Source organism: Salvelinus alpinus, chromosome 21 (assembly GCF_045679555.1).
Source record: "Salvelinus alpinus chromosome 21, SLU_Salpinus.1, whole genome shotgun sequence".
Lineage (NCBI taxonomy): Eukaryota > Metazoa > Chordata > Actinopteri > Salmoniformes > Salmonidae > Salvelinus > Salvelinus alpinus.
Window position 1 is genome coordinate 48,832,564 of NC_092106.1, and position 27,033 is coordinate 48,859,596.

Consider the following 27,033-nt stretch of genomic DNA (forward strand, 5'->3'; position numbering starts at 1 on the left):
TCCTCTCCTGTAACTCAGACCCTGATGAAGCTCTCTGACTCCTCTCCTGTATCTCAGACCCTGATGAAGCTCTCTGACTCCTCTCCTGTAACTCCGACCCTGATGAAGCTCTCTGACTCCTCTCCTGTACCTCAGACCCTGATGAAGCTCTCTGACTCCTCTCCTGTACCTCAGACCCTGATGAAGCTCTCTGACTCCTCTCCTGTAACTCAGACCCTGATGAAGCTCTCTGACTCCTCTCCTGTAACTCCGACCCTGATGAAGCTCTCTGACTCCTCTCCTGTATCTCAGACCCTGTTGAAGCTCTCTGACTCCTCTCCTGTAACTCAGACCCTGATGAAGCTCTCTGACTCCTCTCCTGTAACTCCGACCCTGATGAAGCTCTCTGACTCCTCTCCTGTACCTCAGACCCTGATGAAGCTCTCTGACTCCTCTCCTGTAACTCCGACCCTGATGAAGCTCTCTGACTCCTCTCCTGTATCTCAGACCCTGTTGAAGCTCTCTGACTCCTCTCCTGTAACTCAGACCCTGATGAAGCTCTCTGACTCCTCTCCTGTACCTCAGATCCTGCTGAAGCTCTCTGACTCCTCTCCTGTAACTCAGACCCTGTTGAAGCTCTCTGACTCCTCTCCTGTACCTCAGATCCTGTTGAAGCTCTCTGACTCCTCTCCTGTAACTCAGACCCTGTTGAAGCTCTCTGACTCCTCTCCTGTACCTCAGACCCTGGATGGATGAGGCAGTGAGAGAATCTGGGGTCACTGAGGGCCTGATTTTCATAACTGTTTAAATACTACTTCTACTGGGGTCGATCATACAGAAGAAGTGTGTTTGATTCAGGATGGAGCGGCCTAGCTATATTTGAACGTATCAGACTTCTTTCATTTTTAAATCAACGAGAGATTTAAAAAACCCTCCCGAGTCACTGTGGCGAAGGTAACGACAACGACTGCGTCTGAAATGGCACACCCGTTCCCTACATAGTGTACTCGTTTCGACCAGAGCCCTTTGGGTGCAATTTCAGACGAACTCATTGGCTCAGACGAGATCCATCCGTGATTAAAAACACTGTACCCACCTCAGTCTCCACAACCGGGTCTCTTTCATACCGCCCATATTTATGCAAAGTGCTCCTCTGTGCTTTTGGAGAGGTGAAAAAGCCATTTTTTTCCCGAAAGCTTTGGTGTTATATAAAAGGGAAACGAAGTGTTGAAGATACTTGTGGTGGTTAAATATTAGGACGATGTTCCTGGAATATCAATGTTTTTTTCTCTCCCGCTGTGAGATGGATCAAAACCTGCCATATGCTACACGAGTCTACATCGCTGCCTGTGCTCAGAACCTGCAGCAATGCAATGGGTTTAAATCTCAGAATTACAGCATCCGTAAATCAAGATATTAGCTTTCGTCTGGAATACACAAAATGGGTCTTGTGGTGTTTCACATTGACAATCTTATTGCTTTGATACCAGGACGTGAGAGGAATGTGAATAACAGTGTGAATTACTTTGCTTAAGTGATCTTAAAAAGGCAGAATATTACTCAACAAACTGGAAGGGTTTTTAGTGGAGGCAGAAAAAGAGTCGTGGAGAATGAGTACTAAAATGTCCAATATGAAAATGCTTGACTTGATCCAATGGTGTTTTTAATGACACACATAGGACACACACTGCCCAAATGGCAGTACTTTTGACCAGGTTCCATAGGGCACTGACCAGGAGAAGTGAACTTCTTAGGGAATACACTGCCTATTTTGGATACAGACATATAATCCACCCAAGTGAATAAGGAAAGCTGACTAAGATACAGTATAAAAAAAGGACCAACAGATAAGACAATAAAGCAGACACCATTTGTTGATTCAGTTTAATTACTTTTTTTTGGGGGGGGGGGGATACAACATAATATCTTGTTCACCTGACAATGTTAAACACCCCCCAGTCTGGAGACGAGGTTAGACAACAGCTGAAAACACAACCACAAAACCACAGCAGAGATCCCCGTGAAGGCAGACTAGATTGAGTCCCAAATGAAATGGCACCCTATTCCCTTTACAGTGCACTACTTTTTAAAAATGTTTTATTTAACCTTTTTGACCAGAGCCCTATGGACACGGGTCCAAAATAGTGCACTATGAAGGGACTGAGGTGCCATTTGAGACGCAAACCGTCATACAGTAAGTCTTCAGGTAATACCTACTACATCTAACTAATACGACTCAGTGATCCTCTGGTCGATACGACTCAGTGATCCTCTGGTCCATACGACTCAGTGATCCTCTGGTCCATACGACTCAGTGATCCTCTGGTCGATACGACTCAGTGATCCTCTGGTCGATACGACTCAGTGATCCTCTGGTCGATACGACTCAGTGATCCTCTGGTCGATACGACTCAGTGATCCTCTGGTCCATACGACTCAGTGATCCTCTGGTCCATACGACTCAGTGATCCTCTGGTCCATACGACTCAGTGATCCTCTGGTCCATACGACTCAGTGATCCTCTGGTCGATACGACTCAGTGATCCTCTGGTCGATACGACTCAGTGATCCTCTGGTCGATACGACTCAGTGATCCTCTGGTCCATACGACTCAGTGATCCTCTGGTCCATACGACTCAGTGATCCTCTGGTCCATACGACTCAGTGATCCTCTGGTAGATACGACTCAGCGATCCTCTGGTCGATACGACTCAGCGATCCTCTGGTCAATACGACTCAGTGATCCTCTGGTCGATACGACTCAGCGATCCTCTGGTCGATACGACTCAGCGATCCTCTGGTCGATACGACTCAGCGATCCTCTGGTCGATACGACTCAGCGATCCTCTGGTCGATACGACTCAGTGATCCTCTGGTCAATACGACTCAGTGATCCTTCATGTTTGATGCTACATGACCGTAACCCACCCACACAGGCTGAATCCCAAGTTACACTCTATCTGGTGCACTACTTTTGACCAGGGCCCAAAGAGGAGGCTGGTGAAAAGCAGAACACTATGTAAGAATAGGGGGTAATTTGGGAGGTAACATACAAGTATTCAGTGAGCATGAACAATCTTGGTCTTTTCCCATATAGAAATAGTATTTTAGCCTTAGAGTCACTGACAGTATGGACCTTTGCAGATAATGTTAAACAATATATATATATATATATAATTGAAATCAAAGCTCCATTTTTGTCAGGGGTAAAAGTGTCTAAAATACAGTATAAGGGACAGACAAGAGGGGAAGTAAGTTGGGCAGGACGGACACCGGTTCAGAATATGGACGGACAAGTTCCTGTCTCTTAGCAGGATCCAATACTGTTATTTAGTCTCGCTACGGTCTTCTCTGCCACTCTAATAATAATTGTACGTCAATTGTCGTGTCCATTCCAGAAGCTTACATAACTCAAAACACATCCTATCCCAGACAGGCTTTCAGATGCCTGTATTCAGTAGTCATACTATGTGGCTTTAGCTGCAAATTACCGACACACACAAAGTATATAAACAAGGCAAAATGAATGATCCCTAGCTGCTTTGATAGAAGACCCATTGCACCACAAAGGTATTACAAACCCACTAAAGTCAGGTTAGTCAACTAAATTATATATATTATTCGAGATGGCTTATTTCGATGTAAATACAATTCCAACAAAAGCATCAATAAATCAACAGTGACGAAGCAAACATGATGACGTTCACAGTGACCTCCTGGGATGTCTCCTAAATTACATCCTATTCCTCTATATAAACTGGGTGGTTTGAGCCCTGAATGCTGATTGGCTGACTGCCGTGGTATATCAGACCGTATACCACGGGTATGACAAAATATTAATTTTTGCTGCTCTAATTATGTTGGTAACCAGTTTATAACAGCAATAAGGCTCCTCTGGGGTTTGTGATACATGGCCAATATGCCACGGCTAAGGGCAGTGTCCAGGCACTCCGCGATGCGTCGTGGCTAAGAACAGCCCTTAGCCGTGGTATATCGGCCATATACCACACCTCCTCGGGCCTTATTGCTTAAACATATTGTGCACTACTTTTTACCAGAGCCCTATGGGTCCTGGTCAAAAGTAGTGCACTATATAGGGACTAGGGTGCTATTTTGGGACGCAGAACTGGTAACTATTTTTTCTGTCCTGTTCCTTTTAAATAGTATACACTCTTATAGTATCCACTTTTAAATAGTACACACTCTCATAGTATCCACTTTTAAATAGTACACACTCTTATAGTATCCACTTTTAAATAGTACACAGTATACAGTATACACTTTCAGATGGCCAATTGCAAAACATTGTTGGCATTTAAATACAAAATCATAAGCATTAAATTGTACATCAAAAATTGCATGCGTATTGTATTTTTATATAAATAGCACACCGATCAAAATACAATATATATGTAAAATTATATTTTTTACAAGCATGTGCATGCTGGAATCAGTGGAGAAGGTAGTACTATTGCTAACTGCATTAGCATTACTGTACCACAAGCAATGCTTTATGTTAGCATGTTAGCATTACTGTACCACAAGCAATGCTTTATGTTAGCATGTTAGCATTACTGTACCACAAGCAATGCTTTATGTTAGCATGTTAGCATTACTGTACCACAAGCAATGCTTTATGTTAGCATGTTAGCATTACTGTACCACAAGCAATGCTTTATGTTAGCATGTTAGCATTACTGTACCACAAGTAATGCTTTATGTTAGCATTACTGTACCACAAGTAATGCTTGATGTTAGCATGTTAGCATTACTGTACCACAAGTAATGCTTTATGTTAGCATATTAGAATTACCATAACCCTGTACCACGGTTTCTTTTCAAGTGTTGGCAAACTAGTGGTGGGTGGATGGACTCAAAATATGAATGAGATATATACTGTGTAAGTGGCAGAATTACGGGACTCAAAATATGAATGAGATATATACTGTGTAAGTGGCAGAATTACGGGAACCTTCCCAAAAATGTCCAGGTTTTCCTGCTTTATTGTTCTCTGATTCCTGAAATCTTCCAACCTGGCAACTTTGGGAAAGTTAGTGGAATTCTGCAACCCTCATCCTTTGTTACATCATATTAGTAGAACCTATTCATCAAGTCAAGTTATAGTGGGAAAACGTCCTTCCACACCATATGCTGCGTTACAGCTGATGTTAATATGATCATCTATGGGCATCTACTAACTATTGTTAAAGGTGTATGAAAAAAACGTAAGAACCCACAAAGGCTGTGGTAAATGGGGAAGGGTGGGAGGGAAGAGGGGAGGCATTAGTGGCGTGTGGTTGGCTGACACTGGAAAAAAACAGACAGTGATTGGTTGATAACACTGAGGTTGGCGCCAGCTGGGCGTCTGTTTCTGCTGGTAGCGAGCGTCAGTCGTAGAGCTCTAATAACAGGACTCTGTATCGTCATTACCCAGGATCAGAGCTGTCCTGCAGGGGATGTACACCTGGTGGAGAGAGACACAAGAGAGGTAAAGGGGAGGGGGTGGAGAGGTAAAGAGGAGGGGGTGGAGAGGTAAAGAGGAGGGGGTGGAGAGGTAAAGGGGAGGGGATGGAGAGGTAAAGGGGAGGGGATGGAGAGGTAAAGGGAGGGGGTGGAGAGGTAAAGGGGAGGGGGTGGAGAGGTAAAGAGGAGGGGATGGAGAGGTAAAGGGGAGGGGGTGGAGAGGTAAAGGGGAGGGGTGGAGAGGTAAAGGGGAGGGGTGGAGAGGTAAAGGGGAGGGGATGGAGAGGTAAAGGGAGGGGGTGGAGAGGTAAAGGGGAGGGGGTGGAGAGGTAAAGAGGAGGGGATGGAGAGGTAAAGGGGAGGGGGTGGAGAGGTAAAGGGGAGGGGTGGAGAGGTAAAGGGGAGGGGTGAAGAGGTAGGGGAGGGGGTGGAGAGGTAAAGGGAGGGGGTGGAGAGGTAAAGGGGAGGGGGTGGAGAGGTAAAGGGGAGGGGGTGGAGAGGTAAAGGGGAGGGGGTGGAGAGGTAAGGGGAGGGGGTGAAGAGGTATAGGGAGGGGGTGGAGAGGTAAAGGGGAGGGGGTGGAGAGGTAAAGAGGAGGGGTGGAAAGGTAAAGGGAGGGGGTGGAGAGGTAAAGGGGAGGGGTGGAGAGGTAAAGGGGAGGGGGTGGAAAGGTAAAGAGGAGGGGGTGGAGAGGTAAAGGGGAGGGGTGGAGAGGTAAAGGGGAGGGGGTGGAGAGGTAAAGGGGAGGGGTGGAGAGGTAAAGGGGAGGGGATGGAGAGGTAAAGGGGAGGGGGTGGAGAGGTAAAGAGGAGGGCATGGAGAGGTAAAGAGGAGGGCATGGAGAGGTAAAGAGGAGGGGATGGAGAGGTAAAGAGGAGGGGATGGAGAGGTAAAGGGGAGGGGGTGGAGAGGTAAAGGGAAGGGGATGGAGAGGTAAACGGGAGGGGGTGGAGAGGTAAGGGGAGGGGGTGGAGAGGTAAAGGGGAGGGGGTGGAGAGGTAAACGGGAGGGGGTGGAGAGGTAAGGGGAGGGGGTGGAGAGGTAAAGGGGAGGGGGTGGAGAGGTAAACGGGAGGGGGTGGAGAGGTAAACGGGAGGGGGTGGAGAGGTAAGGGGAGGGGTGGAGAGGTAAAGGGGAGGGGGTGGAGAGGTAAAGGGAGGGGATGGAGAGGTAAAGGGGAGGGGTGGAGAGGTAAAGGGGAGGGGATGGAGAGGTAAAGGGGAGGGGATGGAGAGGTAAAGGGGAGGGGATGGAGAGGTAAAGGGGAGGGGATGGAGAGGTAAAGGGGAGGGGGTGGAGAGGTAAAGGGGAGGGGGTGGAGAGGTAAAGGGGAGGGGGTGGAGAGGTAAAGGGGAGGGGATGGAGAGGTAAAGGGGAGGGGATGGAGAGGTAAAGGGGAGGGGGTGGAGAGGTAAAGGGGAGGGGGTGGAGAGGTAAAGGGGAGGGGGTGGATAGGTAAAGGGAGGGGGTGGAGAGGGAAGAAGAGAGAGGAGACATGTTCATAAGAAAGTAAACTGCAGGGTAAATATTCCTAAATCATCATGAGATGGCCCTGTAGGGTGCTTTTTAAATGGCACCCTATTCCCTACATACTGCACAGGGCTCTGGTCAACAGTAGTACACTACCCATAGGGCTCTGGTCAAATGTAGTACACTACCCATAGGGCTCTGGTCAACAGTAGTACATTACCCATAGGGCTCTGGTCAACAGTAGTACACTACCCATAGGGCTCTGGTCAACAGTAGTACACTACCCATAGGGCTCTGGTCAAATGTAGTACACTACCCATAGGGCTCTGGTCAACAGTAGTACATTACCCATAGGGCTCTGGTCAACAGTAGTACACTACCCATAGGGCTCTGGTCAACAGTAGTACATTACCCATAGGGCTCTGGTCAACAGTAGTACATTACCCATAGGGCTCTGGTCAACAGTAGTACATTACCCATAGGGCTCTGGTCAACAGTAGTACATTACCCATAGGGCTCTGGTCAACAGTAGTACATTACCCATAGGGCTCTGGTCAACAGTAGTACACTACCCACAGGGCTCTGGTCAAAAGTAGTACACTAAATGAGAAAAGAGGGTGCCATTTGGAACGCAACAATACTATTTCTGTGTTTTCCGGTGACATCAGCAGTGTTCTGTTAATTTAACCTTTATTTAACTAACTAGATGTCAAAATCAAATCAAATTTATTTATAAAGCCGTTCTTACATCAGCTCTTTGTCACAAAGTGCTGTACAGAAACCCATCCTAAAACCCCAAACAGCAAGCAATGCAGGTGTAAAAGCACGGTGTTCTGCGAAACAGTCAACACTCACCACCAGCAGTCGCGCTGAACCGGCAGTCGCGCTGAACCGGCCGACAGCAGTCACACTGAACCGGCCGACAGCAGTCACACTGAACCGGCAGTCACACTGAACCGGCCGACAGCAGTCATACTGAACCGGCAGTCACACTGAACCGCCCGACAGCAGTCATACTGAACCGGCAGTCACACTGAACCGGCCGACAGCAGTCATACTGAACCGGCAGTCACACTGAACCGCCCGACAGCAGTCACACTGAACCGGCCGACAGCAGTCACACTGAACCGGAAGTCATACTGAACCGGCCGACAGCAGTCAATAGTTCACTTTTCCTGATGGAAAACCTCAGATCTAACTTTTTGTTGATTTTTGTGTTTGAGTACATTTAAAGTAGCAAGTTTAATGACTCTATAAGTAATGATTTTTCCTTGTTATGTGAAATTACTACATAGTATTATATCTGAAAATAAATTGCTTTACTGTAGTTGAAAGTTCTTGCCTGGAGTGAAAATGTCCCGTTCTTTGAATTTTGAAAATGTTCAAGACAAAAATATTGACAACGGCGCTTTGTTTCAAGATATTAAACACAACGATAACGTAAAGCTTTACCAGATGCAATTTCTAAACCACTATCCAAAAGACATCCTCCATCCATGTACACAAAATCACAAGACAATCGTATTCAATTTGCACACATCGACAGAGAGACGAAAGTCTAATTCAATTTTCACATAACCAAGGGTTCATGGAACTGTTGTAACTAAAACAGGCAGACACACTTTAGTGCTACAGTGCAGTGAATGACTCATACAACGTCACCGTCCCAAATGGCACCCTACTCCCTATATAGTGCCCTACTTGGCACCCTATTCCCTATATAGTGCCCTACTTGGCACCCTATTTCCTATATAGTGCACTACTTGGCACCCTACTCCCTATTTAGTGCACTACTTGGGACCCTACTCCCTATATAGTGCACAACTTGGCACCCTATTCCCTATTATAGTGCGCTGCTTTTCAACAGAACATTTTCTGGCCCTGGCCAAAAGTAGTGCGTTACATAGGGAATAGGTTGCCATTTTGGGATGCACGAATCCCCAGACATAAACCATAGCATGCTCCTCCCAGCACAGAAGTGACAGATTGAAACTGTGTGCAGAGCTGTAAGCAATTCAGTCACCCACTGAACTCCCCGAGCTGTCTCTCCGCATCTCACTCACTCACGCACACGCACACACTGCTCTGCTCCCATGGTGCCAGCCCTTCCTTCTGCATCATACTGTACACACCTCCAGCACATCTGTCTGCACCACACACACACCCCAGCACCACACACACACCCCAGCACCACACACACCCCCCAGCACCACACACACCCCCCAGCACCACACACACACCCCAGCACCACACACACACCCCAGCACCACACACACACCCCAGCACCACACACACACCCCAGCACCACACACACACCCCAGCACCACACACCCCAGCACCACACACACACCGAAGCACCACACACACACCCAGCACCACACACACACCGAAGCACCACACACACACCCCAGCAGCACACACCCACCAGCACCACACACACACCCCAGCACCACACACACACCCCAGCACCACACACACACCCCAGCACCACACACACACCGAAGCACCACACACACACCGAAGCACCACACACACCCCAGCACCACACATACCCCAGCACCCCAGCCCATCCTCAGCACCACACACACACCCTAGCATCAATGTTTCACGCCCCGAGTGGTTGTACAGCGGTCTAAGGCACTGCATCTCAGTGCTAGAGGCGTCACTACAGACCCTGGTTCGATTCCAGGCTGTATCACATCCGGCCGTGATTGAGAGTCCCATAGGGCAGCGCGCAATTGTCCCAGCGTCGTCCGGCTTTGGCCGGTGTAGGCCGTCACTGTAAATAAGAATTTGTTCTTAAATGACTTGCCTAGTTAAATTAAACGTTAAATAAATAAATTAAAAATAAATTAAATCACACACACTCCAGCCCATCCTTCTGCATCGGTGGCGCTGAGTCTTACTGACTGGGGACTTTTTTTGTTGTTGTTGCTTTGGCTACAGCTTGGCACCACGGAAGCCGAGCACAACACAAACAACCCCATGCTGCTGAAACACAAACACATTATTCTCATGTCTAATGAAATAGTTACAGTGGGAGTCTCCACAGCTCCCCTTAGCATCCCAAATGGCACCCTAATCCCTATATATTTAGTCCAATACTTTTGACCAGGGCCCATAGGTACTGCACTATATAAAAGGGGGGTTTAGGTTGTTATTTGGGATGTGGTTACAGAGGGGATCAATAATGAATTACTGCACTTGTTAAGACTATCACTGTGTCTAACCTGGGCTGTGTCGACACATATGACATCACACCAGAGACTATCACTGTGTCTAACCTGGGCTGTGTCGACACATATGACATCACACCAGAGACTATCACTGTGTCTAACCTGGGCTGTGTCAACACATATGACATCACACCAGAGACTATCACTGTGTCTAACCTGGGCTGTGTCGACACATATGACATCACACCAGAGACTATCACTGTGTCTAACCTGGGCTGTGTCGACACATATGACATCACACCAGAGACACTACCACTGTGTCTAACCTGGGCTGTGTCGACACATATGACATCACACCAGAGACTATCACTGTGTCTAACCTGGGCTGTGTCGACACATATGACGTCACACCAGAGACTATCACTGTGTCTAACCTGGGCTGTGTCAACACATATGACATCACACCAGAGACTATCACTGTGTCTAACCTGGGCTGTGTCGACACATATGACATCACACCAGAGACACTACCACTGTGTCTAACCTGGGCTGTGTCAACACATATGACATCACACCAGAGACTATCACTGTGTCTAACCTGGGCTGTGTCGACACATATGACATCACACCAGAGACACTACCACTGTGTCTAACCTGGGCTGTGTCAACACATATGACATCACACCAGAGACACTACCACTGTGTCTAACCTGGGCTGTGTCGACACATATGACATCACACCAGAGACTATCACTGTGTCTAACCTGGGCTGTGTCAACACATATGACATCACACCAGAGACTATCACTGTGTCTAACCTGGGCTGTGTCAACACATATGACATCACACCAGAGACTATCACTGTGTCTAACCTGGGCTGTGTCAACACATATGACATCACACCAGAGACTATCACTGTGTCTAACCTGGGCTGTGTCAACACATATGACATCACACCAGAGACACTACCACTGTGTCTAACCTGGGCTGTGTCGACACATATGACATCACACCAGAGACACTACCACTGTGTCTAACCTGGGCTGTGTCGACACATATGACATCACACCAAATGAACAACACTGAAGACATATTCAGAATCCATGTGAGAACAAAGAGAAACAGATTGTCCGTTAGTGTTAGGACTGTAAATCAGGGTTAGATAATCCCACACCGTTAGGACTGTAAATCAGGGTTAGATAATCCCACACCGTTAGGACTGTAAATCAGGGTTAGGGTTAGATAATCCCACACCGTTAGGTCTGTAATCAGGGTTAGGGTTAGATAATCCCACACCGTTAGGTCTGTAATCAGGGTTTGATAATCCCACACCGTTAGGACTGTAAATCAGGGTTATATAATCCCACACCGTTAGGACTGTAAATCAGGGTTAGATAATCCCACACCGTTAGGACTGTAAATCAGGGTTAGATAATCCCACACCGTTAGGACTGTAAATCAGGGTTAGATAATCCCACACCGTTAGGACTGTAAATCAGGGTTAGATAATCCCACACCGTTAGGTCTGTAATCAGGGTTAGATAATCCCACACCGTTAGGTCTGTAATCAGGGTTAGATAATCCCACACCGTTAGGTCTGTAATCAGGGTTAGATAATCCCACACCGTTAGGTCTGTAATCAGGGTTAGGGTTAGATAACCCCTCACCGTTAGGTCTGTAATCAGGGTTAGGGTTAGATAATCCCACACTGTTAGGTCTGTAATCAGGGTTAGATAATCCCACACCGTTAGGTCTGTAATCAGGGTTAGGGTTAGATAATCCCACACTGTTAGGTCTGTAATCAGGGTTATATAATCCCACACCGTTAGGTCTGTAATCAGGGTTAGATAATCCCACACCGTTAGGTCTGTAATCAGGGTTAGATAATCCCACGCCGTTAGGTCTTTAATCAGGGTTAGATAATCCCACACCGTTAGGTCTGTAATCAGGGTTAGGGTTCGATAATCCCACACAGTTAGGTCTGTAATCAGGGTTAGGGTTAGATCATCCCACACCGTTAGGTCTGTAATCAGGGTTAGGGTTAGATCATCCCACACCATTAGGACTGTAAATCAGGGAAAAGGATAATTCCAGTTCCTGTTTGAAACCCCATCTGGCAGGTAAAGATAATTCCACTTCCTGTTTGAAACCCCATCTGGCAGGTAAAGATAATTCCAGTTCCTGTTTGAAACCCCATCTGGCAGGTAAAGATAATTCCAGTTCCTGTTTGAAACCACATCTGGCAGGTAAAGATAATTCCAGTTCCTGTTTGAAACGCCATCTGGCAGGTAAAGATAATTCCACTTCCTGTTTGAAACCCCATCTGGCAGGTAAAGATAATTCCAGTTCCTGTTTGAAACCCCATCTGGCAGGTAAAGATAATTCCACTTCCTGTTTGAAACCCCATCTGGCAGGTAAAGATAATTCCAGTTCCTGTTTGAAACGCCATCTGGCAGGTAAAGATAATTCCACTTCCTGTTTGAAACCCCATCTGGCAGGTAAAGATAATTCCACTTCCTGTTTGAAACCCCATCTGGCAGGTAAAGATAATTCCACTTCCTGTTTGAAACCCCATCTGGCAGGTAAAGATAATTCCAGTTCCTGTTTGAAACCCCATCTGGCAGGTAAAGATAATTCCAGTTCCTGTTTGAAACCACATCTGGCAGGTAAAGATAATTCCAGTTCCTGTTTGAAACCACATCTGGCAAGTAACGATAATTCCAGTTCCTGTTTGAAACCACATCTGGCAGGTAAAGATAATTCCAGTTCCTGTTTGAAACCCCATCTGGCAGGTAAAGATAATTCCAGTTCCTGTTTGAAACCACATCTGGCAGGTAAAGATAATTCCAGTTCCTGTTTGAAACCACATCTGGCAGGTAACGATAATTCCAGTTCCTGTTTGAAACCACATCTGGCAGGTAACGATAATTCCAGTTCCTGTTTGAAACCACATCTGGCAGGTAAAGATAATTCCAGTTCCTGTTTGAAACGCCATCTGGCAGGTAAAGATAATTCCAGTTCCTGTTTGAAACCCATCTGGCAGGTAAAGATAATTCCAGTTCCTGTTTGAAACCACATCTGGCAGGTAAAGATAATTCCAGTTCCTGTTTGAAACCCCATCTGGCAGGTAAAGATAATTCCAGTTCCTGTTTGAAACCCATCTGGCAGGCGTACCTTAGAAAGAGAGCTGTGACTATGATTGTGCTTCAAAAGTGCCATCCTATTCCCTACATAGTGCACTACTTTAGACCAGAACGACACCATATTCCCTACATAGTGCACTACTTTAGACCAGAACGACACCATATTCCCTACATAGTGCACTACTTTAGACCAGAACGACACCATATTCCCTACATAGTGCACTACTTTAGACCAGAACGACACCATATTCCCTACATAGTGCACTACTTTAGACCAGAACGACACCATATTCCCTACATAGTGCACTACTTTAGACCAGAACGACACCCTATTCCCTACATAGTGCACTACTTTAGACCAGAACGACACCATATTCCCTACATAGTGCACTATTTTAGACCAGAACGACACCCTATTCCCTACATAGTCCACTACTTTTGACAAGAGTCCTACATGTATGGGCCCAAAGCCTATTGGATTGGACTGTATGAGATAGGGTTAGTGAATAGTGGAATATAACCTATATTCTATTGGACTGTATGAGTTAGGGTGAGTGGATAGTGGAATATAACCTATTGGACTGTATGAGTTAGGGTGAGTGGATAGTGGAATATAACCTATATTCTATTGGACTGTATGAGTTAGGGTGAGTGGATAGTGGAATATAACCTATATTCTATTGGACTGTATGAGATAGGGTGAGTGGATAGTGGAATATAACCTATATTCTATTAGACTGTATGAGTTAGGGTGAGTGGATAGTGGAATATAACCTATATGCTATTGGACTGTGTGAGTTAGGGTGAGTGGATAGTGGAATATAACCTATATTCTATTGGACTGTATGAGTTAGGGTTAGTGGATAGTGGAATATAACCTATATTCTATTGGACTGTATGAGATAGGGTGAGTGGATAGTGGAATATAACCTATATTCTATTGGACTGTATGAGATAGGGTTAGTGGATAGTGGAATATAACCTCTTTACCACATCTATAGGTTAATGGATCGCAGACCGTGGGGGATAGAAGGAGGACGCCGGATTGGATTCAACAAATCTAACAAACTGGATATTCGTCATATCCGACATGATTGATGTATTGTAAGAGGCCCAGGGGCATAGTAGTGTGTAAGAGGCCCAGGGGCATAGTAGTGTGTAAGAGGCCCAGGGGCATAGTAGTGTGTAAGAGGCCCAGGGGCATAGTAGTGTGTAAGAGGCCCAGGGGCATAGTAGTGTGTAAGAGGCCCAGGGGCATAGTAGTGTGTAACAGGCCCAGGGGCATAGTAGTGTGTAACAGGCCCAGGGGCATAGTAGTGTGTAACAGGCCCAGGGGCATAGTAGTGTGTAAGAGGCCCAGGGGCATAGTCGTGTGTAAGAGGCCCAGGGGCATAGTAGTGTGTAACAGGCCCAGGGGCATAGTAGTGTGTAAGAGGCCCAGGGGCATAGTAGTGTGTAAGAGGCCCAGGGGCATAGTAGTGTGTAAGAGGCCCAGGGGCATAGTAGTGTGTAACAGGCCCAGGGGCATAGTAGTGTGTAAGAGGCCCAGGGGCATAGTAGTGTGTAAGAGGCCCAGGGGCATAGTAGTGTGTAACAGGCCCAGGGGCATAGTAGTGTGTAAGAGGCCCAGGGGCATAGTAGTGTGTAAGAGGCCCAGGGGCATAGTAGTGTGTAACAGGCCCAGGGGCATAGTAGTGCTGCTGGTGTGCAGATGAGCTGCCCTCCTCACCATTTTCAATTTGACAATACACAGAGCTGGTAAAACTATTTATGGAAAATATATTCTAAAGAAATTATATTTAATTACAAAAATTCCATTAAAAAACGATAGAATGACAAATAAATACACTCTATATACACAAAAGTATATGGACACCCCTTCTCCTTCAGTGGATTCAGCTATTTCAGCACACACCCGTTGCTGACAGGTGTATAAAATCGAGCACAATAGCCATGTAATCTCCATTGACAAACATTGTCAGTAGAATGGCCTTACTGAAGAGCTCAGTGACTTTCAATGTGGCACTGTCATAGGATACCACCTTTCCAGTATGTCAGTTCGTCAAATTTATGCCCTGCTAGAGCTGCCCCGGTCAACTGTAAGTGCTGTTCCTGTGAAGTGGAAATGTCTAGGAGCAACAATGGCTCAGCCTCTTAGTGGTAGGCCACACAAACTCACAGAACAGGACTGCCAAGTGCTGAAGAGCGTAAAAATCATCTGTCCTCAGTTGCAACACTCACTAGCGAGTTCCAAACTGACTCTGGAAGCAACGTCAGCACAATAATTGCTCGTCGTAAGTTTCACGAAATGGGTTTCCATGGCCGAGCAGCTGCACACAAGACTAAGATCACCATGCGCAATGCCAAGCATCGGCTGGAGTGGTGTAAAGCTCGCCGACATTGGACTCTGGAGCAGTGGAAATCCGTTTTCTGGAGTGATGAATCGCGCTTCACTATCTGGCAGTCCAACAAATTAATCTGGGTTTGGCGGATGCCAAGAGAAGACTACCTGCCCCAATGCATAGGGGCAACTGTAAAGTTTGGTGGAGAAGGAATAATGGTCTGGGTCTGTTTTTCATGGTTCAGGCCCCTTAGTTCCAGTGAAGAGGAATCTTAACGCTACAGCATACAATTACATTCTAGATGATTATGTGCTTCCAACTTCGTGGCAATAGTTTGGGGAAGGCCCTTTCCTGTTTCAGCATGACAATGCCCCCCATGCACAAAGTGAAGTTCATACAGAAATGGTTTGACGAGATCAATGTGGAAGAACTTGACTGGCCTGCACAAAGCCCTGACCTCAACCCCATCAAACACCTTTTGGATGAATTGGAACGCCGACTGGGAGCCAGGCCTAATCGCCCAACATCAGTGCCCGACCTCACTAATGCTCTTGTGGCTGAATGGAAGCAAGTCCCCGCAGCAATGTTCCAACATCTGGTGGAAAGCCTTCTCAGAAGTGTGGAGGCTGTTATAGCATCAAAGGGGAGGACTAACTCTATATTAATGCCCATGATTTTGGAATGAGATGTTCACCGAGCAGGTGTCCACATACCTTTGGTCATGTAGTGTGTATATAGCAGCCTAGAGGGAGGTAAATGGCAGTGGTGGAAAAAGTAAAAATTGTCATAGTTGAGTAAAAGGGATGTTCTGTTGATAAGTGCGTGAATTTGACCATTTTCCTGTCCTGCTAAGCATTAAACATGTAACGAGTACTTTTGAGTGTCAGGGAAAATGTATGGAGTCAAAAGTACATTATTTTACCTTTAGGAATGTAGTGAAGTAAAAGTAAAAGTTGTTAAAAATATAAATAGTAAAGTAAAGTAGAGATACACCAAAAAACTACTGAACAAAAATATTAATGCAACATGCAACAATTTCAACAGTTGTCCTGAGTTACAGTTCATATAAGTATATTAGTCAATTTAAATAAATGCATTAGGCCCTGATCTATGGATTTCACATGACTGGGTCAATTGATTGGCATCTTACCATTCAAACAATGAATCCTGATCTAGGATAACTTTTAAAAGTTCGTTTATAATTTTGTATTTTTACCTACATACTTTACACCAGTGGTAAATGGTGGTGGATTCCTTCGCTGTCTTCTCTCTGGCGGTGGTGAGAATTATGATGAACTTTAAGCTACGTGTGTACTGAGGAGGCCTGTCAGAATTACATTGACGGAACCTTGGTTACGGTGACACAGCTCTGCCTATAGGGCTCTCCCCAAACCAGAGTGGCCTCCGTAAAGCCCAAGGAGCCTGACTCCCTTCTGGAAGTTTCTATAGCCCTGCTTGGGATACTTAGCCTCCATTGGCTACTGGTTGAGAGGAGCCTGACCCCCCCCCCCCCCCTGGAAGTTTCTATAGCCCTGCTTGGGATACTTAGCCTCGATTGACTACTGGTTGAGAGACAGAGTTCTGTTCTAGCTTGGTATTTATAAAAAAAAAAAAATTTTTTTAACCTTTATTTAACTAGGCAAGTCAGTTAAGAACAAATTCTTATTTACAACGACGGCCTACCGGGGAACAGTGGGTTAACTGCCTTGTTCAGGGGCAGAACGCCAGATTTTTACCTCGGGGGATTCGATCTAACCACTAGGCTACGTGCCGTATGTCAAGGTGGGACATTTGAAATGTGAATTGGGCCACGTTGGAGGTAATAATGCATTTAGCTTATAGTTTGAGTAAATATTTAGTAAATATTTTCTTAACTCTACTGCATTGTTGGTTAAGGGCTTGCAAGTAAGCATTTCCCAGTAAGGTCTACCTGTTGTCTTCAGCGCATGTGACAAATAAAATTTGATCATTTAATCTATGAAAATAAATGGATAGTTCACCTCTGTTTGTTACTGTTATTCTGTAATAGGGTATATTGTAACTACGTGTTCAAGCTAATCAAATCTAAGTTTATTTATGACACAACGTAGTGTAAGTTACACAATACTACTCACAACTAAAGCTCTCCTCACAAACAGTGCAATGATATTAAGTTTTAAGTCAATTGTATTTACATTAGGCTATAGGCCTACAAAAATAGCTACTGTATACCAAGTAGTCATAGGTTTATTAGGCTGTACAAGCAGATCCTTAGAACTATCATTTATCTATCCTTCAGCACCACAAGTTGGTTCAACTTCTTTAATTAACATCACTGCCTGATCCTGGAACTGTCCTTTTCAGCACCACAAGTTGGTTCAACTTCTTTAACATCACAGCCTGATCCTGGAACTGTCCTTTTCAGCACCACAAAGGGTCTCTCCAATCATTTAGGCCTATAACAGTCGGACTCATCACTTAATATTATTATTATTATTATTATAATACATGGAAGATAATCACTTCTCACAATTGGGGCTCGTTTAGTAAAGTTCCATCAAAGAATCAATGTCTGGCAAGATCGCATAATGATTCATTTGCATTTCACATAACAGAACCGAATAACATAGCATAGAAGGGGCTTTAACATCATTGTTACACCAAAAACACCTCATTTCTAATGAGATTTTAGGATGGTTAGCTGAAGCTAAATAAGTCCCATCAAAAAATTATCATGAGTTTAAACTCAACAGAGGCACTAGGCAGGATATATGCTTAAAATACACAAAAAAGGGTAATAGTTAGTTAACGCCATCTGTTCTCAAAACAGTCACTCAATAAGATCTAAATGCATATTCCCATGAAACTGATCGAGATCAATCAGATGATTGATGTCAGCAGTAAAATGGGAATAATTATAACTCACGATTGACAGTGATGATGGCCTATTTTAAAAGTAGGTATCGGCCTAACTTGTTGATTGAGGGTATTAAAAAATACAACATTTTCTTGAGACAAGATGTGTGGGCATATAGGCAGACGTTGCAATTGGAGGATGGATTTTATGGATATTCTATAATGATAGGCTATTTAATATGCTATGTCTGTCGGCACAAACTTTGAGGAAATTACGACTCATTTAAAACATTTTTTGGCGCTCCCGCACTACACCACTAAACAGACCCACAATGTGGTTACTGAAGTCCGATTTGGATATATTTAGCTGTTTTCGCTGCATAACATTTACAAGTTGTCCCTTTTCAAGTTTAGAAGAAGTGACTGCTAAATGCTAACTCCTGTTCGTATAAACTGGTAGCATAGCTAGCATAAACTAATGCAGTTGATTGGTGATGATGACATGAAGTATTGAGGTTGACATCCATACAAACATACTCAAATGTTTTACCTCAAAATAGTGTGAAATACACATTTACACAATAGCCTAAATCTAGGCTAATTTGCTAGGGGACATGAGGAGATTCTGGATGTTTACTCCATGGCATCTTTCCCCCCCATGTGTTTCCATGGCATCTTTCCCCCCCATGCGTTTCCATGGCATCTTTCCCCCCCATGCGTTTCCATGGCATCTTTCCCCCCCATGCGTTTCCATGGCATCTTTCCCCCCCATGCGTTTCCATGGCATCTTTCCCCCCCATACGTTTCCATGGCATCTTTCCCCCCCATGCGTTTCCGTGGCATCTTTCCCCCCCATGCGTTTCCATGGCATCTTTCCCCCGCATGCGTTTCCATGGTATTTCCATTGTTTTGGTCGAGTTCCATTGACCTCTTTACCTCATCTGTGTTCTATAGTGTTGTATGCCCCGGCTGCTCGCTGATGAGCCATCACAGCAACACAAGTGGAGATTATATATTTAATACAGAAACAACATCCAGACACAGGCGAGGTGCAGATATAGTCTGATCAAATCAAATGGTATTTGTCACATGCGCCTAGTACAACGGGTGTAGACCTTACAGTGAAATGCTTGCTTACGAGCCCTTCCCAACGACGCAGAGTTTATAATAGTTACACACAAGAGGAATAAGGGAGTACCAGCACCAGATCAATGTGGAGCTATATACAGGAAGTACCAGATCAATGTGGAGCTATATACAGGAAGTACCAGATCAATGTGGAGCTCTATACAGGAAGTACCAGTACTAGATCAATGTGGAGCTATATACAGGAAATACCAGTTCCAGATCAATGTGGAGCTATATACAGGAAGTACCAGTTCCAGATCAATGTGGAGCTATATACAGGAAGTACCAGTACCAGATCAATGTGGCGCTATATACAGGAAGTACCAGTACCAGATCAATGTGGAACTATATACAGGGAGTACCAGTACCAGATCAATGTGGAGCTATATACAGGGAGTACCAGTACCAGATCAATGTGGAACTATATACAGGGAGTACCAGTACCAGATCAATGTGGAGCTATATACAGGGAGTACCAGATCAATGTGGAGCAATATACAGGGAGTACCAGTACCAGATCAATGTGGAGCTATATACAGGAAGTACCAGATCAATGTGGAGCTATGTACAGGGAGTACCAGTACCAGATCAATGTGGATGAGGTGTATGAGGTACAGCACCAGTCAAAAGTTTGGGCACATCTATTCACATCTACTCATTCCAAGGTTTTTCTTAATTTTCACTATTTTCTACATTGTAGAATAGTGAAGACATCAACACTATGATATAACACATGGAATTATGTAGTAACCAAAAAAGTGTTTCACAAATCAACATATATTTTATATTTGAGATCCTTCAAAGTAGTCACCCTTTGCCTTGATGATAGCTTTGCACACTCTTGGCATTCTCTCAACCAGCTTCATGAGGTAGTCACCTGGAATGCATTTCAATTAACAGGTGTGCGTTGTTAAAAGTTAATTTGTGGAATTTCTTTCCTTCTCAATGCATTTGAGCCAATCAGTTGTGTTGTGACAAGGTAGGGGTGTATACAGAAGACAGCCCTATTTGGTTAAAGAGTCCATATTATGGCAAGAATAGCTCAAATAAGCAAAGAGAAATTACAGTCCATCATTAGTGTAAGACATGAAGGTCAGTCAATCCGGAAAATGTCAAGAACCTTGAAAGTTCCTTCAAGTGCAGTCGCAAAAACCATCAAGCGCTGAGGAAACTTGCTCTCATGAAGACCGCCACAGGAAAGGAAGACCCAGAGTTACCTCTGCTGCAGATGATAAGTTCATTTGAGTTACCAGCCTCAGAAATTGCAGTCCAAATAAATGCTTCACAGAGTTCAAGTAACAGACACATCTCAACATCAACTGTTCAGAGGAGACTGCGTGAATCAGGCCTTCATGGTCGAATTGCTACAAAGAAACTACTACTAAAGGACACCAATAAGAAGAAGACTTGCTTTGGCCAAGAAACATGAGCGATAGACATTAGACCAGTGGAAATCTGTCCTTTGGTCTGATGAGTCAAATTTTGGGATTTTTGGTTCCAACCACTGTGTTTTGTGAGACGCAGGGTACTGTAGGTGCACGGATGATCTCCGCAATGTGTAGTTCCCACCGTAAAGCAGGGTACCACACTGCGCTAAATCTCTGACCTAATCCCTGTAAATTGACTCATCGCCGCCGGTGATCAGTCCTACCACCGTTGTGTCGTCAGCAAACGTAATGACGGCGACGGTGTTGTGCGTGACGATGCAGTCGTGGCTGAACAGGGAGTACACAGGAGGGGACTAAAGCACACACCCGAGGGGGCCCCCCTGTGTTGAGGGTCAGCGTGGCCGTCGCACCAGAAAGTCCAGGAGTCAGTTGTTTGGTGACGAGTTTGAAATTGGACTATGGTGTCGAGGTCGAGGTGGGAGAGGGCAGTTTTGAAGTGCAACTGAAAATGCATCGTCTGTGGATCTGTTTGGGGGGCAATTGAGTGGATCTAAGGTGTTGATGTATCATAACCAGCCTTTTCAAAGCACTTCATCATTTCAGATGTGAGTGCTACAGGGTGATAGTCATTGTGGCAGGTTACCTTGGGGAACAGGGAAAGGTGGTCAGCTTGAAACATAATTGGATTACAGACTGGGATTATCAGTCCCGATATGGCCCCCTATTACCTACAAAGTGCACTATTTTTGACCAAATTCCATCAAAAGTAGTGCACTATTTTGGGATGCAACCCTAAAGTAAACAAGATGAGTGAACACTTGTCAAAATCACCTCCTGTTTTTCAGAAGATACTCCACATCAGAGAAAACAAAATGGGAGGCATATATGGAATTCTAGTCTACGCCTGCAGAATGAATCATACATAAAATGTGGAAAAGTTTAAGGGTTTAAGGGTGCATCCCTACATAGTACACTACTTTTGACCAGAACCCAATGGGTTCGTGGTTAAAAGTAGTGCACTATAAAGGGACTAGGTTGCCATTGGACGTAGTGTTACTAATTTATTTGCTGGTCATGTCTTTAGGAGATGTGTTCTACTCTGTAGCAGTTACAGGCTTTTCTTTCCTTTGATATGTTCTCTGCTGCCTCTAACTTTCACATGTTTTTCTGGGCTCTTCAAGAGGAGCCTCTTTGCCTTCAAGCTAATAACTAAATCAGATCGATGTTCAGACAGACATACGGACAGAAACAGTTTTTTTTTTGAGGAGGTTCACAACAACCTAAGAACCTCCAGGCTCTCTACTGTGGATCGTCAAGGAGCCCGACATGAACTAGAGTGGGGTATGTGTCTCGTTTCAGTCCAACTAGACTACAGAGTGGGACATCTGTCTCTGTAGTCTAGTTGGACTGAAACGAGTGGGGGACATCTGTCTCCTGTCAGTCCAACTAGACTACAGAGTGGGACATCTGTCTCCTGTCAGTCCAACTAGACTACAGAGTGGGACATCTGTCTCCTGTCAGTCCAACTAGACTACAGAGTGGGACATCTGTCTCCTGTCAGTCCAACTAGACTACAGAGTGGGACATCTGTCTCCTGTCAGTCCAACTAGACTACAGAGTGGGACATCTGTCTCCTGTCAGTCCAACTAGACTACAGAGTGGGACATCTGTCTCCTGTCAGTCCAACTAGACTACAGAGTGGGACATCTGTCTCCTGTCAGTCCAACTAGACTACAGAGTGGGACATCTGTCTCCTGTCAGTCCAACTAGACTACAGAGTGGGACATATGTCTCCTGTCAGTCCAACTAGACTACAGAGTGGGACATCTGTCTCCTGTCAGTCCAAATAGACTACAGAGTGGGACATCTGTCTCCTGTCAGTCCAACTAGACTACAGAGTGGGACATCTGTCTCCTGTCAGTCCAACTAGACTACAGAGTGGGACATCTGTCTCCTGTCAGTCCAACTAGACTACAGAGTGGGACATCTGTCTCCTGTCAGTCCAAATAGACCACAGAGTGGGACATCTGTCTCCTGTCAGTCCAACTAGACTACAGAGTGGGACATCTGTCTCCTGTCAGTCCAACTAGACTACAGAGTGGGACATCTGTCTCCTGTCAGTCCAAATAGACTACAGAGTGGGACATATGTCTCCTGTCAGTCCAAATAGACTACAGAGTGGGACATCTGTCTCCTGTCAGTCCAACTAGACTACAGAGTGGGACATCTGTCTCCTGTCAGTCCAACTAGACTACAGAGTGGGACATCTGTCTCCTGTCAGTCCAACTAGACTACAGAGTGGGACATCTGTCTCCTGTCAGTCCAACTAGACTACAGAGTGGGACATCTGTCTCCTGTCAGTCCAATTAGACCACAGAGTGGGACATCTGTCTCCTGTCAGTCCAACTAGACTACAGAGTGGGACATCTGTCTCCTGTCAGTCCAACTAGACCACAGAGTGGGACATCTGTCTCCTGTCAGTCCAACTAGACTACAGAGTGGGACATCTGTCTCCTGTCAGTCCAAATAGACTACAGAGTGGGACATCTGTCTCCTGTCAGTCCAACTAGACCACAGAGTGGGACATCTGTCTCCTGTCAGTCCAACTAGACTACAGAGTGGGACATCTGTCTCCTGTCAGTCCAACTAGACTACAGAGTGGGACATCTGTCTCCTGTCAGTCCAACTAGACTACAGAGTGGGACATCTGTCTCCTGTCAGTCCAACTAGACTACAGAGTGGGACATCTGTCCCCTGTGTCCCAAATGTCACCATACTCCCTTTAAAGTTCACTACTTTAGACCAGAATCCTAAGTGTCTATATAACGACAAGGGTACCATTTGGAATGCATATAGAGTAGAGATAAACTCTGTGTGTCTCAATTGTATTATTGTTCATAGAATCCTCTTGTACTCCCTCAGCCTCTAACAGTAGCAACACGTCTCAGATCGTTGAATGATTGAAGACTAAAATAACCATCAGACATCAGAAAAAAGGTTCTGGCTCGTCAGCGGGCGGCGGTAACCTTGACGTTAGAGAAACCGGCCGGTAACCGGAAGGTTGCCGATTAAAATCCAGTGAGGTAGCAGCTGGAGGGTTACCGGCTTCAATATTCCATATGCTACCTACCGCTGTCGTGCCCTTGAGCAATGGGTGTTACCCCTTAACTATGTTGCTCCCAGCTCGTGATGTGTGTTGTGTGTCAGGTTGGGTACTACTGAGACAGCAAAACATTCAGAATTTCTATAGACCAAAAAAGCAAGTATTATATTATATTGTCCATGTATTTGGGGTTAAAAACATGTTTCAGCAAAGTAACGAACACATTAACACAACATTTTGCTCACGCAAAACGCATTACAGGATGCGTAACATGGACCATCGCAATATCAGCACTGTCAGTAAAAAATGGCCATGGAAAATGGCTTGATACCAATCACAGTCTCAAACACTGGTACAGTGGGTGCTGTAAAATTTAATGAGTGATGATAACAAGGTTCCGGAAGAGGTGATGACAGAACTCAAGTCCAGTTGCCAGGTTACTGTACAGCTCGCAGCAAACAGCACAGACATCACTGAACCCCGTGTTGGAGCTTGAAAGGCACAGCGACAACAGAGTTTCAGTCAGGAGATCAAACTACTGAAGGCAGGAAAAAAGACTAAACAATGACTGTTAAAAATCAGAGAACTGAAACCGTTCCTGGACGAACACGAACTCCTCAGAGTGTAGGAGGAAGACTGCAACAGTTCAACTTCACATTCAGAGAGCAACACCCATGGGTTCTGCCCAACAAGTACAGATACTCAGAAATACTGATACAGTACCATCATGAGAAGGAGATGCATTCTGGAGCAAGACACACTCTAGTACAAATCAGAGAGCGATACTGGATCTTGCGTGCTAGGCAGCTTGTCAAGAGAACTTCGAATGGTGGGGATTCCGTTATTCTGTATTTTCGTAAAGGTGCAGTGACCTGCTGTCCGGCCCTTGCCTTGAATCTTCTTGCAAGAAGTATAGTGTGCAAGAGATTCAAGGCAAGGGCCGGACAGCAGGTCACTGCACCTTTACCAAAAGACTGAATAACGGAATCCCCACCATTCGAAGTCACAGGTGTGGATTTTGCAGGACCGCTCTACGTGAAAGAAAATGGTTCTGTGAAGAAGTCATACATTGCCCTGTTCACTTGTGCTGTAACCAGAGCAGTGCATTCGGAACTGGTCTCAGATCAGTCAACAGAGACATTCCTGTTAGTTCTGAAAAGATTCATCTCAAGGAGAGGATTATGCAAGGTAATCTACTCAGACAATGCAGAAACGTTCAAGGAGAGCTGATCAGGACTTGAAAGAGCTGTGGAAGGCAATCGAAGAACCCCAACTCTTGGGGTTCTTCTCAGAAAGGGGCATCACCTGGAGGTTAATCACCGCGCGAGCAGCCTGGTGGGGCGGATTCTGGGAAAGACTTGTCAGGTCAGTGAAATATGCCTGCGAAAGGTTCTTGGGAAAACTTCACTCAACTTTGAAGAGATGTGCACAGTCCTGACAGAAGTTGAAGCTGTCCTAAATTCTAGGCCTCTGACCTTTGTGCACAACGAAGTGGATGAACCACAACCCCTGACCCCAGCACACTTCCTGGTGGGTAAAAGACTAACCTCTTTGCCGCCCGAGCCATTTCCAGCTGACACTCAGCACCCAACGCTAAACAAGGAGGACATGACACGCAGATGGAAGTACAGGCAGAGACTTGTGACCAGCTTCTGGAACAGCTGGCGAAGAGACAGAGCAAAGTCAGCACACCGCTGTGACACACCACAGCCCACCCCACTGAAACGGGGTGACGTTGTACTCATAGGAGAAGATAACGCACCACAGCCCACCCCACTGAAAGGGGGTGACGCTGTACTCATAGGAGAAGATAACACACCACAGCCCACCCCACTGTTAGGGGGTGACGTTGTACTCATAGGAGAAGATAACACACCACAGCCCACCCCACTGTTAGGGGGTGAGGTTGTACTCATAGGAGAAGATAACACACCACAGCCCACCCCACTGTTAGGGGGTGACGTTGTACTCATAGGAGAAGATAACGCACCACAGCCTACCCCACTGAAACGGGGTGACGTTGTACTCATAGGAGAAGATAACACACCACAGCCCACCCCACTGTTAGGGGGTGACGTTGTACTCATAGGAGAAGATAACACACCACAGCCTACCCCACTGAAACGGGGTGACGTTGTACTCATAGGAGAAGATAACACACCACAGCCCACCCCACTGAAAGCGGGTGACGTTGTACTCATCGGAGAAGATAACACACCACAGCCCACCCCACTGTTAGGGGGTGACGTTGTACTCATTGGAGAAGATAACACACCCGGACAAACCTGGAAACTAGGAAAGATTGAGGAACTGTTTCCAAGTCGAGATGGCCTAAGTTAGGTCATGTTCAGTTCATACTGCTTCAAGGACTTTGTTTCAGGAGACCTATTCAGTTGATATACATCGGGGGGGGGTTGTAATTTTTAAACTTTTAATGGGTTACAGAGTTAATGTTTACAGTTAATTTATTTAGCTTTATATTTTCTTTACAGTTATTTACATATGTAATTGTAGTAGAATTCGTGTGATGGAGATTGAGAGAACTACATACATCTTTCTGTTGTATTGGTTAATATTGGATTACGCTATTGACTGCAAGTACCAGAATGTCTTGTGACAGGTAGTAGGAGGAAAAAGGAGAACACGCCAGTTATGTACACTAGCAACTTTCTTTTATTGTTTTGTAGAATCTAAAGTTGTTAAATGTAACGTGAATAAGTATTATTACTAAAAGAAGCTTTCATTTCACAACCCGACATCCCAAGTCGTTACATTGAAGATAGTTATTATAAAGTGGGTTTGCTACTCTAATAAAGATCAATACAACATAAATACAGAGAGAACGCAGAATGATTAAAATATGTATTATTACTATTACTAGAGACAGGCCTTAGATAATATAATAATACTATATTATTACTGCCTAGCTAGTAGAGACAGGCCTTAGATAATATAATAATGATATATTATTACTGCCTAGCTATTAGAGACAGGCCTTAGATAATA

The 27,033-nt window shown here is 45.2% G+C and overlaps 1 protein-coding gene across 1 annotated transcript in view; it reads right to left on the reverse strand.

The window, feature by feature from the left end:
* Positions 1-1,849: 1,849 nt before the first annotated feature.
* The window catches only part of gbe1b (glucan (1,4-alpha-), branching enzyme 1b), a 393,966-nt gene continuing 368,782 nt past the window's right edge, over positions 1,850-27,033 (reverse strand). The window contains exon 16 of the mRNA XM_071358105.1: positions 1,850-5,443. Within this exon, the coding sequence (XP_071214206.1) occupies positions 5,381-5,443 (63 nt within the window). The 3' untranslated portion in view covers positions 1,850-5,380. The remainder of the gene's footprint in view (positions 5,444-27,033) is intronic.